A 19,159-nucleotide genomic window follows, 5' to 3' on the forward strand; every position below is an offset into this window, starting at 1 on the left:
TTATTCCAATTAATATTTATTTATATGAAAGGGAGTAAAGTCAGAATGAGAAGTGAAAGATCCCTGCCCAGGCTGGTCAGTGGCCTGGGCTTGATGTGAAGACAGCTTCAGGTCCTTGGTTTTGAGATGGAGACAGCAAGGACATCATTTTAGGCCAGTTACTGGCTTGTTTCTGGCACTGCAGTGGTGTGTTCATAGCCTGCCTTATTCCCATCCCTTCCATGTTCTTAGTGATTCTTAACTATGTTCATGTAATAAACCTTAGTCTAGAATGTAAATTATTCTAATTTATCAGGTGAGTATTCTTATAAAAGGCCAAAGCCTTAGTAACTAAATCTGTAGACATTTAATAGTGTTTTTTTCTCACCACCCACCTATTGTCACTCAACTCGAGTATCAAGTAAAAAAAAAAAATCTTTAGTATATCTGCCTGTTTTCTGGCAGTGATTTTTACTCCCCCCCCCCCTACAGTTTTTCCTGTATTGTTTGCATCTCTAGCAGTCATTTTGTCTTGCCTGAGTTCTACTTAGTCCTTCTTATCAGCCCTCCCCAGTGTCTGACTTTCTGTTCATTCAAGCGTTTTTAGGTTTCCTTGCCAGCAGCTTAGTTCCACACTAAGATGCAGCCCCCTCCCATCCTTCTGTGCCAGCTTACATCGTCCCAGAGGGACTCACCGTGTTCTCACTTGTATACCAACACCACAGTTTCTTCTGCTTTTCTTATTAAGTGAAAAAATCTTTTGGGAAGAAGCTAATGTGTCTACCCTGTATGCAAGTATCTTACCCAGTTGTTGGTCAGGTAGCCTTTTTGTCAGCAGTATTGGAAGGTAAGTTGGCCATGGGTTTCTTCCCAGAAACACCTGGCAGTTTATGTTCCCACCTCATGATGGTAACCTCCTCAAGCCCAGGGAATGGGCAATCGTATGCCTCGCTAGATCCATTTGTCCGGGTAGGTTGAGGATCTATGTAGTGAGTAATCCCTGTTTGGTGATCATGAAGAAGCATTCCTGTATGTTCACCCTTGGCAAACGGTTAGTTTTGGTTCAGCATTTTGGAATCATCATTTCTGGTATGTGCTGAACTTTGTGTCTTTGAGTAGCTCAGTGTTGGAGAAGACTTCTCCAGTTACCAGTCAGCAAACTCTTTTTTTTTTTTTTTTCCCGAGGAGTGACCCGTATTGTTTATTACCTGCATGGCAAGCCTTTCTGTCAAGCTTTGAAGCCTGTCTGAAGCATGTATTCCCTTTGTGGATCAGGTCCATCCCTATTTGGAAGCTTGTTTCCCTAGTATATTCCATCATAATGTCATTCATTCAGCACAATTCTACATTGCATGGTAGCTTGTCAGCTGCCAGCCATGATCTCCTGTCCAGCACATCATGATGTAAGGTAGAGCAGAACTATACATATATTACAGAAATGAGAGCATAAAACTTGTAATTGGGAAGCAGTATTCATAATTATTTAATGGGGCCATGGATAAAACATTGGAATGGGGACTCTGTTTCTTGTCCATGCAGCGATCTGCCCGCGTGGCTGCAGGGAGGTTAATCATTTAAGCCTTTTGTGTATTAATTTTCAATTTCTAAAACCAGGGTAATAATAAAACTGTCACTCATTATTTTTCTTTTGCATATTTACCTTAAAGTTCAGCTTTCTGCATTAGGTAAGTACTAGCACAATTAAATGTAGACTTTGTGCTGCGTGGTCACGGTGCTGACACAGCACAGATTGTAACACAATTTTGGGTCCAGCAGCAAAAAGACCTTGAAAATGTTTGTAGCCTCTGAGCAAAATTGCATTCCTGACAAAATTTCTCAATCTTTTGATAAGAGTTTCTGAGCTGTAGTCCACTCAAATGCATCCAGAAAATTTGCATTTGCAGTGTTGAGAGTCTTCTGACTCTGCAAGTTGTGCAATTGCAAAACATGGGCCAATGCTTGGTGCAGATGTGACCTCAGTCACCACTGACTGCTGGTCGCTGTTTCCAGTCAGATTCTGGAAAAAGCTTTCAAGCTCTGAAATTGTGACACAGGAGCTTTGATTGTTGCTTCCTTGGCTACTAAAGCTTTTCCAGAAGGAAGGTAACATAACATTGAGAGCTCCTCCACACGTTTTTTCTAGCCTGTTGTTTCTCATGAGCATTGTTAAGAAAATGGTGTTGAAACAGGCTGGCAGTTTTCAAATGCCCTTTTTCTTTTCTTTCTTTTCTTTTGATGCTGGCAGTCTGTTTTTAGAACTGATTGTGTTCAAGAGTTTGTGCCATTTCAAGTGAGTGTCCCCAAGCTCTGTATACGGCTGCCCATCAGCCCTGTTGATTTTCCTTGGGCCCTCTGGAGGGGTGAGGGTGGTAATCTTAAATTGCTGAGAGCCCAAAAACAGTTTGTAAGCAGAAGACTCTCAGCCACAGGCATCATTTTGTGCTGGATGTAGTTGCTTACATGTGTGTTTAGTACCACTTCGGATGCTCTTAGGTATCTAAGACATCTGCATGGCGCTGGCAGGTGTGACACAGGGCCTGTGTCCTTTTGGTGTGTCAACCTGTGGGCTAAGTGGTTACCCCAGAACATCTCAGATACTGCTGGGTGCCAACACACAGACAACCAGATCAAGCTCTTTATGCCGGGCGATCCAAGATAGGGACCTCAGCTCACTCCCTGGCTATCCACTCTTCCTCTCCAGCTGCTGGTCCCAGTGCTGGTGGAAGATGGGTGGGTAACAGTTTTAAACTGGAAGAGGGCATATTTAGATTTAGATAAGAAAGAAATTCTTCCCTGTGAGGGTGGTGAGGCCCAGGCACAGGTTGCCCAGAGAAGCTGTGGCTGCCCCCTCCCTGGCAGTGTTCAAGGCCAGGTTGGACGGGGCTTTGGGCAACCTGGGCTAGTGGAAGGTGTCCCTGCCCAAGGCAGGGGGTTGGAACTAGGTGATCTTTAAGGTCCCTTCCAACCCAAACCATTCCATAATTCGAAATTAGGCCCTCTTACAGCCTGAATGACATTGCTTGCTAACCCTGCTGGCAAGATACAAGGCTGTGATTGTTATTGTTCAGGTTTTCCTGAAGTGAAAAAGATGAATCCTTCCTAATTTTGAGATAGCTTCTTCTGAGTTTTGCATTGACATTTTCTCTGCCTAAATTTGTATGTCTTGTAAAAATAAGAAATAGAAAGTGTTTAACCAGTGCTGAAAACAGATTTCTTCTTATTTATATAATAGCTAGATAATGAATTCGGCTGTTATAAAAGGTTTACACGTTGGCTTGGTGAGCCTGGTTTTTGCACTTCAATCTTCTTGTCAGCTCTAGTGTTGAAGTTACTGAGATGATTTGTTTTGAGGTTTGAGCATGAAAGTATAGACTTATCTGTCTATCCAGTTGTTCTGCTAAGCCTCAAATGTTCATAACAATCACGAGCACTAGGTACTTTGATGCTTGGCTTAAGGCTGTCTGACTCTGTTTTAATAGACGTGGAGCACACAGAGCTCTGCTTCCACTTATAAGAGCCATGAGTGCTCAGTATGCCTGAAAATTGGACCCAGCCACCTCCTTGACATACTGCCTCAATGTCTGTTTTTAAAGTGGGCAGTAACAACATTTAATGTATTGTGTCAAATCATTTAAAAGGGAAAATCTTTATAAGACAATGCTGATGTAATTTCTAAATTATTTGTTTAACTTTCTAATGTGTATTTCTGTATGATCCTACAGGTTTTAGCTGATGCTGTTGCACGCTTGGTTGTAGATAAATTCAGTGATTTGACAGAAAATTTCACATCTCCACATGCACGTAGAAAAGTCCTTGCTGGAATTGTCATGACAACAGGTAAAGAAAGAAAGAAAGGGTCTGTTTTAACTGCTTAAATATGAGAGCTCTGTTTGCCTTCTAGGAAATTATCTTTTTTCAATCAACCAGTACGGAAACATATTTTTACTGTTTAATCTTTAAAGTGCACTAAATATAGCAACTAAATTTTAGCTAAAGATAATTACAGGAAAATTAGACCTGCAAATACTTCTGTTTCTGCAGAGTTCCTGTCTTCTGCCTGATTGAGACATCCAGGATAACTCATGGTCTACAAAATACACATACCTTGTAAAATTAATTGTGCAACTTTTGGAAAGTAAATCTAAAAAAAATGTCACCACATTGGTCACACAGATGGCATTCTTGGGTTTTGGCATATTATGTAAGAAATTATGCTTGCTTTCCAAGCTTTTAAGGTTTTGCACTTTGTTAGAGTTATTCTTGCTATATTTTATTCTTAGTGCTTTGTGTCTCAGTCATTTTAGTAAAAATATGTGAAGAAAGCAGCTTATGTTTTGGCAGCTGACACTTGTGTGCATGTACAAGCAGCAGCAATGTTGTGGTTCTCTGCTGACAAGAGATCCATGCTCTGTCAGATCACCCAGAGCAGTGAAGTTCTGCCCTAAGCTGATCTGTGACCAAGCTGCTACTGAATCTTCCTCATGCTAAGATTTATCTTGGTCTTCCATCCATCTGAACCCTTGCTGGGACATTCATATTGGGCCTGTCATGAAATGTCCTCAGTTAGTTGTAGGAGTTGGATGGATATTGGTGATAAATGTACAGCCTTCCCTTGGTGATTTGGGCAGTGCCAGACCTTTCCTCCTACAGGGGTGTTTGTAGGGAGCCTCCTCCACAGAGCAGAGAGGTCTGAGGATGCTGGTTAAAGTAGGTAACTGCATGCTCTAGGGACAGGGGAATGTGATAGAGGGACAGCATGGCCCAAACACTGTCACAAAACATCTGTGGTGGGCTGACCCTGGCCAGCAGTCAAACACCCGCTCAACCTCTTGCTTGCTGCCCTCTCCTGGGGCATGGGGAGAAAATGGAAGGAGGACAAGAAGATTTGTGGGGAGAAAACATGGGGCCTGAGGTTTGAGATAATGACAGATAGAGTCATCATTTCTATTGCTTGGCTCCTTAAGATTTTATCACCTCATTTGCCGTAGGTATTCCCCATGTTGTTGCTCACTGTCCATGAAAGTTGGGTTAAGATTTTGGTTTTGCTGTACTATGTAATGCTGATCTATGACAGATGCAGCTGTTTCTCTACTCGAGAGAACCGGTACACACCATGGGGGAAGCTGTGACATTGCCTGTGTGATCATGGAGAAGACATGAAGAAATGGATGGAAAACCTACCCGCCTCCTAGAAGAGCTGGTGCGTGAGTTGGATGGAAGAACAGCTACAAAATGGGGTTCTTTTAGAAGAAATGCTGCTCCAGTTTCCAAAAATCCCAAATGGAGCAGAAAGGTCGACTTTGCTCATGATCCTATGAGAAGAACTCTGATTTGTATTCACAAGAACTGAGTGATCAAGATGAGGCTGAAACCCATGCGCAGCACACCAATCCATTTGTCGTTAGTGAGTATCATGACCAAGATTAGAGGGACCCTGCCTCTGGCCGGGCGGAGGACAGGAACAACGGAGTTTACTGGCCCATGTGGATTCAATGTCCTGGCATGTGTGACCCCCAGCAGTATAAGGCTGTAGTGGACACGGGTGCTTAATGTAGTCAAATTTTAAAGGGGCAGAACCCATTTGTATTTCAGGAGTGATTGGGGGCTCTCAACAGTTGACTGTATTGGAGGTCGAGGTGAGCCTAATTGGAAAAGAGTGGGAAAAATAACCCATTGTGACTGGCCCAGAAGCTCCATGTATTCTTGGTATAGATTATCTCAGGAGGGAGTATTTTAAGAACCCAAAAGGATGTTGGTGAGCTTTCGTCATAGCTGCCTTGGAAACTGAAGGAATTAAACAGCTGTCTGTGTTACCTGGTCCCTCAGAGGATCCTTTTGTTGTGGGATTGCTGAGGGTTGAAAAACAACTGCCACTACAATCGTGCACCGACAGCAATATTGCACCAATCAAGATGCTGTAATCCCTATCCATAAACTGATTCGTCAGCTAGAGAGCCAAGGAGTCATCAGCAAGACGCGCTCCCCTTTTAACAGCTCCATATGGCCAGTGCCAACGTCTAATGGAGAGTGGAGATTGACAGTGGACTATCATGGCCTGAATGAAGTTACGCCACCACTGAGTGCTGCTGTTGCCAGACATGCTAGAACTTCGGTATGAACTAGAGTTGAAGGCAGCCAAGTGGTATGCCACAATTGATATTGCCATTGCATTTTTCTCCATCCCTCTGGCAGTAGAGTACAGGCCACAGTTTGCTTTTACCTGGAGGGGTGTCCAATACACCTGGAATTGACTGCCTTGGGGGGTGAAAACACAGCCCCACCATTTGCCATGGACTGATCCAGGCTGTGCTGGAACAGGGGGAAGCCCTGGAACACTTACAGTACATTGATGACATCATTGTGTTGGGTGATACAGCAGAAGAAGTTTTTGGGAAAGAGGAAAAAATAATCCAAATCCTTCTGAGAGCTGGTTTTGCCATAAAGCACGGTAAGGTCAAGGGACCTGCACAAGATATCCAGTTTTTAGGAATAAAACGGCAAGGTGGACGTCGTCAGATTCCAGCCATAATGGAGGTGATTAATAAAATAACAGCTATGTTCCCACCAACTAACAGAAAGGAGATACAAGCTTTCTTGGGTGTTGTGGGTTTCTGGAGACTGCAAATTCCAAATTACAGTCAGATTATCAGCCCTCTCTATCAAATGTCCCAGAAAAAGAGTGATTTTGTATGGGGCCTGGAGCAGCGGCAGGCTTTTGAACAAATTAAAGAGAAAACAGTTCATGCAGTAGACCTCGGGCCAGTTCGGACAGGGCAAGATGTTAATAATGTGCTCTACACTGCAGCCAGGAAGAATGGCCCTGCCTGGAGTGTCTGGCACAGAGCATCAGGGGAAGCTCAGGGTCGACCCCTGGGGTTTTGGAGTTGGGGATACAGAGGATCTGAGGCCCCCTCTACGCCAACCATAAAGGAGATATTGGCAGCATATGAAAGGGTTCGAGCTGCTTCAGAGGTGATCAGGACTGAAGCACAGCTCCTCCTGGCTCTCCAACCGCCAGTGCTGGGCTGGATGTTCAAAGGGAGTGTCCCCTCTACACACCGTACAGCTGATGCCACGTGGAGTAAATAGGTCGCATTAATCACACAATGGGCTCCAACAGGGAGCCCCAGCCGTCCGGGAATATTGGAAGTGATCACAAATTGGCCAGGAGGCAAAGATTTTGGAATGATGCCAGAGGAAGAGGTAACACGTACTGAAGAGGCCCCACCATATAAATAAACTACTGGATAAGGACAAGCGATGTGCCCTGTTTACTGACGGGTCCTGTCGCGTTGTGGGAAAACATCGAAGGTGGAAAGCAGCTGTGTGGAGCCCCACATGACGTGCTGCTGAAGCTGCTGAAGGAGAAGGTGAATCGAATCAGTTCACGGAGGTGAAAGCCATCCAGCTGGCCTTGGATATCGCTGAGTGAGGAAAGTGGCCGGTGCTTTACCTCTGCACTGACTTATGGGTGGTGGCAAATGCCCTGTGGGGGTGGTTACAGCAGTGGAAATGGAGCCACTGGCAGCACAGAGGCAAACCTGTCTGATGGCAAGATATTGCTGCTCAGGTAGAGAATCTATTGTGAAAGTACGTCGTGTAGATGCTCACATACCCAAGAGCTGGGCCACTGAAGAACATCAGAACAACCAACAGGCCGATCAGACTGCTAAGATTAAGGTGTCTCAAGTAGATCTTGACTGGGAACATAAAGGTGAACAATTTATGGCTTACTGGGCCCATGATTCCTCAGGCCGTCAGGAAAGAGATGAAACACATAGATGGGCTTGTGACTGAGGGTGGATGCTATTGCGCAGGTAATCCATGAATGTGAGACCTGCACTACAATCAAGCAAACCAAATGTTAAAGCCCATTTGGTATGGAGGACGATGGTTAAAATATAAATATGGGGAGGCCTGGCAGACTGATTATATCACACTCCCACAAACTCAGCACGGCAAACGCTGTGTGCTTACAATGGTGGAAGCAGCCACCGGTTGGTTGGAAACTTATGCTGTGTCCCATGCCACTGCCCAGACAACATTTTAGGCCTTGAGGAGGAAGTCTTATGGCAGCATGGCACACCAGAAGGGATTGAGTCAGATAATGGGACACACTTCTGAAACAAGTTCATAGATGCCTGGGCCAAAGAGCATGGCATTGAGTGGGTATATCACACTCCCTACCACGCACCAGCCTCTGAGAAAATTGAGTGATACAGTGGATTGCTAAAAACTACATTGAGAGCAATGGGCGGTGGAACTTTCAAACACTGGGACGTGCATTTAGCAAAAGCCACCTGGTTAGTCAATCCCAGAGGATCTGCCAAGCAAGCTGGCCCTGCTCAGTCAAACCTCCTACATACTGTAGATGGGGATAAATCCCCCGTAGCGCACATTAGGAATATGCTGGGGAAGACCATCTGGGTTACTCCTGCATTGGGTAAAGGTAAACCCATGTGTGGGATCACTTTTGCCCAAGGACCTGGGTGCACTTGGTGGGTAATACAGAAGGATGGAGAAGTCTGATGCGTGCCTCAAGGAGATTTGATTTTAGGTGAAAATAGCCCATGAATCAAACTGTCAAATAACCTTGTTATTGCAATTGGTGCCTTGCAACATCCTCCTGCCACATCCAAAGCCTCCTGCTCCACGAACTGAACCAACTCCACCTCATTCCTCCAGCCTTATAGACTGTCATGACAGATGGAACCCAAAGTTATGGACTAAATGAACTCAGTAGACATTTTGGAAGCATGGCCCATAGACTGAGGGAATGATATCTGTGAGACCTGGGAAAAAGGAATGGTGATTCCTTAGGATGTATTTGGAACCTGAGTATGATGTCAATGATATGGAATAAGGGGTGGACACTGTCCTGAGTTTGGCCAGGATAGAGTTAACTTTCCTTGGGCTGGGAGGGAGCACAGCTGGAGGGCTGGGCCCGGATGGGTCATTGGAGCATTCCATATCATGGGACGTCATGCTCAATATGTAAGAGGACATGTGCTCTCCCATTTCCATTTCCCAGTGGGCGCAGAGGGATTTCTGGTGCAGTTGGGTTAGCTGCTGGGGGCAGGCTGTGTACCAGTTGATGGCCAGTGAGTAACTGCATTGTATATTACCCGTTTGGATTTACTATTGTTACTGTTGGTTTGCTACTATTACTCTTTTTTTTCTTTTTTTTTATTCAACCTATGAATTTCTTTTTTTGTCCCTCTCCTCTTTCACTGGGGAGGTGAGGGGGAAAGTAAACGACTGGCCACATGGTGACTGACTACTGGCCGAGTTCAAACCACAAGAAGCCCCAAATGCAAAGCACTGTAAGAAACATGCTCTAATTTTATTTAATATGCTTTGTGATATTTAACAAGTTTTTATCATAATTACAGTCCTGTGTCCACAATTCCCAGAAGAGCCATGTGACCAAGGAATTAAGACTTAACTAACATGTGAATACATTCTGATTACAGAAGAAATAGCTTTGTACAGAATTAGAAACCATCTTTGCTAGGATATGTATCTGGGGAACCCCTTGAATTAGATGACCTCATTGCACAGCCTTGTGATGTAGAGTGAAGTGGCTCCCTGCTTCTCCTCCATGGTCTTCTCCAGCCCTGTGGGCAGGAGGGCACAGCCTGGGCTAAGGTTCATTTTTTTTAAGGCTATGTATTTCATCAGGAGTGAGAGCTCAAACAGTCCATGTCTCAATTACCTTTTAAATTATGCAGTTCCATTGCTAATTACTAGTTTGACTGTTTGTATCCGCACTGCCATTGTGCAGCCAGATGGTTATGGGAGTTACCCATACCCTAGAGTTACCTCAGCTCTACGTACTTGGGGTGTGCTGAAAGTGGTGGCTCTGCTTTTCCATATCACAGTAACTACTCTGTGGGAGGAAGGCAGCAGAAGGTGTTTGGAAGGGTTTGGCCACTATCTGCCTCTGCTGGTGAGGCCTCGAGAGCTTCAGAGAAATTAGTGTTTTGTTGGGGCTTTTTTTGCTGAATGTTTTGCTAGAGGGATGTAACATTTTGACCTGTCTTTCTGAATTCCTGCAGAATTTTTTTTGTTTGTGTGTGTGTCTGATAGAGTTCTGTCTAGAAAACACCCAAAATACTTTTTAAAATTCTGTTGTACAGAATGATTTAATGCCAAGAACTACACTTCTAGAAGCATTATATTGCTGATAAGTTTTACAGTGGCTTAAGCATTTAAATTTCTTCATTCCCTAGTCTTAACCTTTTCTGTTGTTGGCTTAATGCTCTTCTGTAACGTGTTGCTGTTTTAATAAATGAGTGCTTTTCAGATTTCTAAAGTTGCTGTAAATATCTGCATTAGGTGGCCAGAAGGTACATGCTAGAAGCTAGCTGGCTGCCTGGAGCTCAGGAAAAAAGCACCCTCTTTGGAGCACGGGCTTTAATAACTCTTCCTGAAGCAGCAATTTTTCCCTGCAGGTTTTCAATTTCTAACTTGTCTGAACTCCAACATGAAGAACTCATGAGAACCACAGGCTGTACTGGTACAGGGAGGGTATGGCTGAGTGAAGCTTTTGCTTTAAAGAAAGTATCAGAAGAAAAGACTTTTTTTTTTTTTTTTTTTAAATAAGCAAACAAAAAAAAAGGAGCCTTACTTGGGTTCTGCAAGAAGATCACTTGCTAGATTATTTGTGATTTTAATTTGCATCTTCTTCCTGAAATTTTGTTTTGCAGGTACAGATGTGAAAGATGCCCTGGTAATAAGTGTTTCTACAGGGACAAAATGCATCAATGGTGAATACATGAGTGATCGTGGTCTTGCATTAAATGATTGCCATGCAGAAATTATATCTCGCAGGTGCCTGCTTAAATTCCTGTATACACAGCTTGAGCTTTATCTAAGGTAAGCTGGAGGCAAACGGAAGATGGGCTGATCACATGGAGCTGAAAAGGTGTTTGTCTAAAACATTTCAATGTGAATTATTATTTCAATGTGAAACACTTGTCCTGTTGCATTAGGATGTTTAATTTAGAACTCAGGCCCTTTTCCCTGAAGTTTGACTTTAACAAAACATGTGTTCAGTTAGGTGTCAGTCATGAGAGGGGAGGACAGAAGAAAATAATTGGCAATCATTTTGTGAACTGTAAACATGTAAATCAAAATAAGCTCAAGTGGGCTAAAGGGTAGTGATGTTTCGTTTGCTGGTAAGTGCCTGACAGCTCTTGACATCTGGGGATGTCAAGGACACTCTTATTTCTTGTCCTGATTGTCTTTTATCATCTTGTCTTGATGGTTCATTGTAGTAGATTTATGCTATAAAATTTCCAGACATTCTGTGTTTATTTTTAATGCCTATTAAGACTGCCCAGCTTATGGTTAGTTATGTGTTAATGTCAGTTTTGACTCTAGCTTTATTCTCTGTTTCAGCAATAAAGAAGATCAACAAAAATCCATTTTTATCAAGTCAGAGCGAGGCGGGTTTAAGCTGAAGGAGAATGTGCAGTTTCATCTCTATATCAGCACGTCTCCTTGTGGCGACGCTAGGATTTTCTCACCACATGAAGCAGCACAAGAGGGTATGACAGCAGTCCTACTCAAGCAAGGGAGTTTAAAGTATTCTTTGGGCGTGTACAAGTGGCACAGATAAAATTTAGGTGTCTTCTTTCCTTTTAGTGTAGATGTGTGTTAGACAAAGATCTCTTCAAAAAAAATTCTGAGCTGTTCTTCCTGTGTGGTAGAAGTTAAGTATAGACTGATCCAGCATGTGGTCTTGAAGAGGCTGAATGCTAGCCGAGATAAGCCAGTGAGTCAGCAAGTATTTGTACAGAACTAACCAAACCGCTTCCCTGTTCCCATCTTTTAATGGTGGTTGTCTGCCTGCCCCTTTCTTGATCTGTCCGTTAACTTCATTCTAACGCTGTAACGCGCAGAACAGAATTGAAGAGCTACCTGCTGTGTACTGCTCCTTCATGGAAAGCTTGGTTTAATTGCAAGTGTGTTTTAGAAGACTGTATTTGTGAGAGAAGGCTGATGCTGTAGCTAATTTGCAAGGAGCAATAGAAATTGTTATGCAAGTCAGCAGTTACGCAGGCAAATACCTTTATTCAACTCTTCTCCTTGTAATGCTATATGTAAAATACACAGAGAATGTTTCTCAGCTGACTGTAAATTTTTTTTGTCATTTAGATCAAGGGGACAGGCATCCAAACCGCAAAGCGAGAGGACAGCTACGGACAAAAATAGAATCTGGGGAAGGGACCATCCCCGTGCGCTCTACTACCACTATCCAGACATGGGATGGTGTATTGCAAGGAGAAAGGCTACTTACCATGTCCTGCAGTGACAAGATAGCGAGGTGAGATACCGAATTATTCCTTTCTGTGGTATTGCTTTCTATTGCTAAACAAGAAAGGAGGGTTGCATGATAGCTGCAGTGAACGTGCATGTTATTGATTGGCTTATTTCATTGCTTAGATGTAGCGTGGGGGTGGCGGTAGCTCCAGTGATAAAGCTCTGATCCTTCACCTGCAAGTGGTGTCAGACCTTCTACTGGCTTCAGGGGCAAGGTGAAACCATTATCTATCATTCCAGCCACTTCAAGTCATGACAGCTTTGTTTTATATTTATGTCACTGGGAAATAGCAGAGGAATGCTTCCCCCCCCGCCCCCTCCTCCAAAGTAGTATAGCATTAGCAAACCAGCACAATAAATATATTATATTAGTTATAGTTGGATAACTTCCTCTGATGATATACATCCTTGCCCCCTCCCTGGAAGGGTTGAAAGTCAGGTTGAATGGGGCTTTGAGCAACCTGGGCTAGTGGAAGCTGTCCCTGCCCATGGCAACAGGGTTGGAACTAGATGATCTTTAAGGTCCCTTCCAACCCAAAACAGTCTATGATGTCAGATACATACATTTTCCATGGATAGATTTAGATTTGTATTATTTTATACAGGGGAAAAAGTGTTCCAGTTTAAAAAGTCGTAATTGATGGGCACTTTTAATTTTTAACTTTAAAATTATTTTAGTTTTAGTTTAAATATTTTTACTGTAATTAAATATTTTGTTTTGATACTAGTGTTTTTATTTATATCTTATGCAATTATTTCTTTGTTGCTCTTTTTAACAAAAAGATTTTTTTTGTTCAAAATCATAAATGGACAGTTGATTATCCTCCAAAAAAATTTAACAGCAGTATCCTTTAACAAGTATCAGAAGTATGGGAGAGTTGCAACATAATTTTTTTAAATGAGTCTGTGTTTGCAGCCTCTGTGTTCTTGCAAAATAGAGGAGAAAGTTTTTCAGCTCATGATACTCAAGTTATTTTTTAAATTAAAATAGCTCTGCTGTTTTGTCAAGTCACAGTTAACCTGATTCAAAATTTATGACGTGTATTAGGTTGGAACTATTCTTGTGAACTGTGTATGCTGAATCAAAAATACACGAGGAAGGTTACGTAATCACTTTGTTCCTCTAGTCTTGTCTCGAGTAATCAGCATCTCTAATGAAGGAAGATGTTTTATTCAGTTTAAATCTCCCTAACATAAATAGATAGGGTCTTTCAGAAGCTAGGACAGTGGGTTGCTGAAAGGTAATTGTACAAAAATGACATTTTAGTTTCTTTTATATTTTCAATAAAATTCACCAAGTAAATTCCCCACCTTCATGCCAGGGACTTCTCCCAACCACCTGACATGGTAATCATGCCACATTCATTTGACTTCTTTTATCACATCGTTGTTGCTGTTAGTGCAAATAAAAAAAAATGAAGACAGTTGTTGAGCTAGAACACATTTGACTATTTTGTTGATTTTGTGTGATGCAGAACAGAATCCATCTCTCGCTTGCGTAGCTAGCTGTCACCTCTCCTTGGGGCTAATGGGAATAATTTTGTTTGTGCCAGTGAAGGAAGCAAATAGAACCCCTTGACACAGAACAAAGACTGTATGACGGGTAAGGAGGCCCAAATTTTCATATTCTTTTTTTCTTTTTTTTTTTTTTTCCACATTTCCCTGACACTTATGACCATGTTTTGTCCCTTTACATTTGAAAGAATGCATTTCTCTGTAGTGTCTGGCAGTCAGTCCTCCAGTATGCCTCAGCCCTGTGAATTTCCACTGAGTTTTCCCAAAGGTTCCTAGTCCCAGCCTGGAAAAGACATGGATAAATTCAGGGTACAGGATGGCACAAGCAAGAAAACTGCTTGTATCTGCACAGCCTCATCTGTGTGGATTATTTGTATAATCCAAGCTGTTATTTTCAGACTCAGTGCTTTGTTGCATTGTGCTGTCTAGCACCCTTCTGAGCCTGGTAGGAACATTCAAGAAAAACTCTGAGAAGCCTGGGAAGGCCATGAGTGTAATACCATTTGGGTCAGAAGAATTAGAACAGGATTATCCTAGTGTGTTAGTGTCTAGTGGCACTGCAGTATGGTGTTAGGGTGGTTTCTGTGACCAGAATAACTGGTTTGGGTCATTAATATACATGCATTTGTTTCAAATTTATTCTAACCTTGTTCCATGGTACTTTATGAAGTCTATTTTTGTCATTCTCCTTTTGATGCATTTTTGCACCCACATTCAAGTTTTTTGGCTTCAAATAATTACTTAACTACTCATGAAATGTTCCAGTCATGGCTAGTGTCTTGCTGAGAAGAGCAAATTTTTTTTCACCCCACTTCATTGGTAGGAAGGCTGTAGGAATTGAGAAGAGCTTTAACATTAAATCGAGTTGTTAAAGGGGAAATAATCGGTGCTCTTCTCTAAAGACGGGAGAATATTATTTCTGATCATCTTTAGTGTGAAAGAACATGGTGTGCCCATGCACTGGCCTTGTTTTGTGCTTATTCAGAGTGGGAAATCCAAATGGAAGTTTGTAACACAATCTTTCTCTTTATCTCCCCAATGGCTTTGTCATCTTGACCCTACCACTTAGTTTTTTGAGACTTGGTGCACACAAACTCATCTTGAAATCCTACTCATGCTCACTCATGCATGTTCTGCAGCTATGTCCATGCCCATCCATCTGTCTTTGAGAGTTATTTCTAAGTGGCAAGCTCCATGATCACTCCATGTGATTTCTGAACAGCAATAGAAAGAGCAGTTCTTAACCCCAATGGCAGTGGCTGATGTGAATGTATTCACTTTGATACATGGTGGCTGTGTGACACCTAGGTAAAAAAATGGGGGGAAAGTGGTAGGAAGCTACTATCCAAGGTGTAGAATCTAAATAGCCAGATGTAGCATCGTGTAACCTCTCAAACCAGTGGCCTTGAGTATTGACCCAAGCTCACTGATATGCAGCAAATCCAGGCAACTCCAGAAAAGCTGTGACAAGTCTGAGCTGTGTGGTTGCCAACCTAGGTACAGCTACAAGGGAAAACAGATTCTCTTGTCTGTAACTGCACATATGATCTCACGTTAAATAAAAAGATGTTTGCAAGAAGTGCTACTGTCAGAGACCATGAACTGCTTGCACTTAGTGATTTATAGTGTGGGCCACTGACTGACCACTTGATGTGAAAGAAGCTCTGACTCCACGTAACAATGTTGCTGCCTCTCTATGCTGTGGCTCCTGAAAGGCAGGGACTGATCATAGAGATTCAGTTAATCTCTTAAGGAAACAAAGAGAAATCAGATTTAAAATAAGAAAAGAAACCAGATTGCAGTTAGCTGAATGAAGTCAGATCTGCCAGTTTGTTCTGCCAGGTGATCAGAGTGAAGCCCATCTAGATGGATGTCCACAGCCAGCAGATCATGACCTACCCAGTGTGGGTCTGAGCTGAAGCTGAGCATAAGTGTCCCTGCATATGAATGATGAACCACAGCAAACGTGGTTGCAAAAACAGACAAATGCTTGTCACCAAGCTGCAGAGGTGGAGGCCACCACAGGGCTCTGTGAGCATCCCTGGGGATGCTGCCAGCATCAAACTTGTCAGGCTGATCGCAGCAGTCTTGGAAATCAGAAACACGCAGGAAAACCCACAAGCACAGCTACTGCAAACATGATCACCTTCTGTTTAGAGCTAGCAGGAGCCCCTGGGTCTGCAGCTTCCAACATCTTTGTTGTAAGAAGCAAATTGCCCCACACCTTGGATGCATAGTGGTCACGAGGAGCTCCTGGTTCATGTTGCAGTTTGAAAGACCTTGAAATCTTGGTGTCATGGTAAGCCAAGCCTGCCTTTGGGATTACTTCCTGAGACAGCTGCCGTCTGAGCTGTGTGCCTCCGTCATGCAAGAGATGCATATAAGGAGGTAAAATGCTTTTTGGAGGTAGTCTGACAAGTTCTCACACATTGACACCTCTCCCTTGCCATCAGTTGCAAGTAAAAGCTTGTCATAAACAGAAGGCCTACTAAATAATTTTCTTCATAGTCATTGCTGTTTATAAATTATATTAATAAGAGCAGCTCTTTGAATTGTAAACACTTGTTTTTGTCAGGTTTTGCAGTCTGCCTCATTTTGGTAATTGCAGGAGACTCTTCATTCTCAGGAGATGAATTCTGACACCAGTTCCATGTGCACACCATTGTAAATGCAACGCACAGTGACTCACCTCCTCCATACTGCTGTCTGCATAAAAATTATTGAAAGTGATGCTAAGACGTTTGATATCAACATCAAACTTTATTGATTACTGCGGTTAGACTCCCCTCATTTCTACGTTTTCTCTAAAATAGTGCAAATAACAATTTCTATGCAGTTTGGGTTTCAAAAGTTCAGAGGAGAGTTTTTACCCAAAGTGTGTATTTTCAGCCTGGGTTTTTTTTGCAAGAGGTGCACTAGCACACTCTGTGAAAGTGTTGCTTCAGAGCCAAATTTTACTTACCTTTTCATGTATTGAGAGTTGTGAAATCAGCTGTATGTCATGAAGAAAGCAACAGATCTTTCAGGAAACCACTGCACATACACTGAGCTGCCTCTGAGCACATGGTAGTCTAAAGAGCAGAAATATAACAACGTGGCAGGGAAGAGAGGACTCCTCTTGTTTTGGTGTTGGTCTCCGGTTTCTCTGCCCTCTTTTTTTAATGTAGCATGACTGAGAACAGCAGAAACGTTGAGAAAGTGCATCCATCCTCCAGGTTGTTACCAATAAAATCTAAGTGGGGAATACAGAATAAGGAGACCACTGAGTATGATAAATTTGTAAATTTCAGATTTTCCCAGTGCAGTGCTCATCTATAAAACCTCAAGTGAACACACTACACAGAGTATTTTCTGTGTAAATAGTCAGGAGCTGAACACAATTCATGTGCACAGATCTGCAAAGGCCATTGTTGGGGTCTAGTCTGTAAAGGTGGTGAGATGTAGTGCTTTGAAAGAGCATTTCCCTGGATGCTCAAGCACAAGATTACATCACAGATGAGGTAGAGGACATGGAAGAATCTTGGTGACAGGGAAAATTTGGTCTTTTGGTCTCACTGTAGCTAAGTGTGCATGAGGAACTGTGAAGTGTAGAGCAAAGTGGGGATACGAGGCATCCCAAGCTGTACTACCAGGGAGACATCTCAGCAATGTTTCTGAATTGAAGTAGTTTTTGGTTCACACATGAAATTTTTAAGATGGCTGATTTTTTCGTGCCAAACAGAAAAACCTCAATGAAAAGCAGAGTTTTTATGTAAGAAAAAGATTGTATCAAAAAAGATGGTCTGCTGGTACAGTTTTGATGGAAATTTCTTAACAAATCAATAAACCTGATACGAAATAAGAGAGTTTTATGTAATTATGAATTACTTCTTCCTTATAGAAAACAGTGAATATATGAATATATGAAATAATAATAAGGAGTTTAGAGAGGAATAATAAGAGGTTACTAAAGGGATACATGTTGTATATTGGTCAGACCAGATGTAATTTGTTGCTCCTTACACAGTTTGCTCCACCAGTTTTGCCCAGCAGAATTGCCCAGCTGAAATCAATAAGATTATCTGCAGGAAAAAGCATCATTTGTCCAGTGCTTATTTCCTTTCTAAAAGCAAGCTAATTTTCATCTGGAAATGTGCTTTCGGTAGTGTATTGTCTGATGGAGAAGGTGTTTTAGGAGACGCCCGGCACCCATGCCCTCCTGTGCTGTGCATCTCCCTACCTCTCAGCAGTGCTCCCGCAGTTGTTCGTGGAGCCGTGCTGTAAACTGGACTAGAGGAACTGCCTCTTCAAAATACAAGGACGGGGGTTTGGTTTTTTGTTTTAATGTTTCATGTCACTGATTTGACTTTACGGAGAGCTGTACAAGCAATAAAGTTAGCAGGCTGAGGGGGATCAAAGTGGTGATAGGCAGCATCCTCTTCAGTCAGTCTTGGTGGTGGGGAAATGATGGGGTGCAACTTCGTACTTTATAGCAGCATCAGATTACAGCATCCTTTGACTGTCATCCTCCTTATGTTTTTTAACTGTTTGGAGCTGTTCAGTGGCCAGATAGTCAAATAAAGGTATAATTTTTTTTCCCTTGTCCCAGAAAAGCAGTAGTAGCTCATACGTGTAGCGTTGGGAGCACTGAATCTCCTAATCCAGGTGCTAGTAAGGGCTACTGCAGTGTGTTGGCTAGCCTGTCTGAGGAAAAAGGAGATCTGTGGTTTTGATTTTCAGCTTTTGTTTCTCTTCTCAAGCTTAAGTCCTTTTATTCTAATTATTGCTAGAAGAGCTTGAGAAATCTTGTTGCCTCCTCAGACATGGTAGGGCTTAAATAACAGCTCAACAAACCCCTGGTAGACAGTGAACCAAACCACTTGGTGACTGAATGATCTTCTGTCTCACAAAAGGCAGCTCAGAAGAGAAAGGCCAGTTCAGGATAAGTAAATACATCTTTGCCTGAACTTTCTGGCATCGTGTCAGATTGCCTTTCCTTGCAGCGTGCATTGCTTGCAGAACTGCAGAGCTGAAGCTGAAAGAAGCATGTGGCTGAACACGCAGCTGGTGTTTGGCCACAGGTATCCTCATCCATGCCAGGTGCCCCAGCTTCCCTGGCATTAGACAGCTGACTCGTTGATGGAGAACTGTTCAGCCCAACAACCGTGGTCGTACTCGGCTGCTGAGTACATTGTGATTAACTGTAATGAGACCTAGGCCCCAGCTCAAATCAAGGCACCTGTATATAAGTGCTGGCAGTCTGGACCTAAATCTTGTGGCTCATGCATTATATCAGTATAAAAGTTTGTATTTTAAATGTTAGTTTTTCTTTGAAGCTTTTTAAAGGTTGTGAAAGAAA

General features: G+C 42.6%; 1 protein-coding gene across 1 annotated transcript in view; it reads left to right on the forward strand.

Annotated features, from left to right (window-relative positions):
- The window catches only part of ADARB1 (adenosine deaminase RNA specific B1), an 89,024-nt gene that overhangs the window by 51,291 nt on the left and 18,574 nt on the right, over positions 1-19,159 (forward strand). The window contains exons 5-8 of the mRNA XM_074910216.1: positions 3,702-3,816; positions 10,689-10,857; positions 11,383-11,531; positions 12,142-12,310. Coding sequence (XP_074766317.1) covers positions 3,702-3,816; positions 10,689-10,857; positions 11,383-11,531; positions 12,142-12,310 — 602 coding nt within the window. The remainder of the gene's footprint in view (positions 1-3,701; positions 3,817-10,688; positions 10,858-11,382; positions 11,532-12,141; positions 12,311-19,159) is intronic.

The sequence above is a fragment of the Athene noctua genome, chromosome 7 (genome assembly GCF_965140245.1).
Source record: "Athene noctua chromosome 7, bAthNoc1.hap1.1, whole genome shotgun sequence".
Classification (NCBI taxonomy): Eukaryota; Metazoa; Chordata; class Aves; order Strigiformes; family Strigidae; genus Athene; species Athene noctua.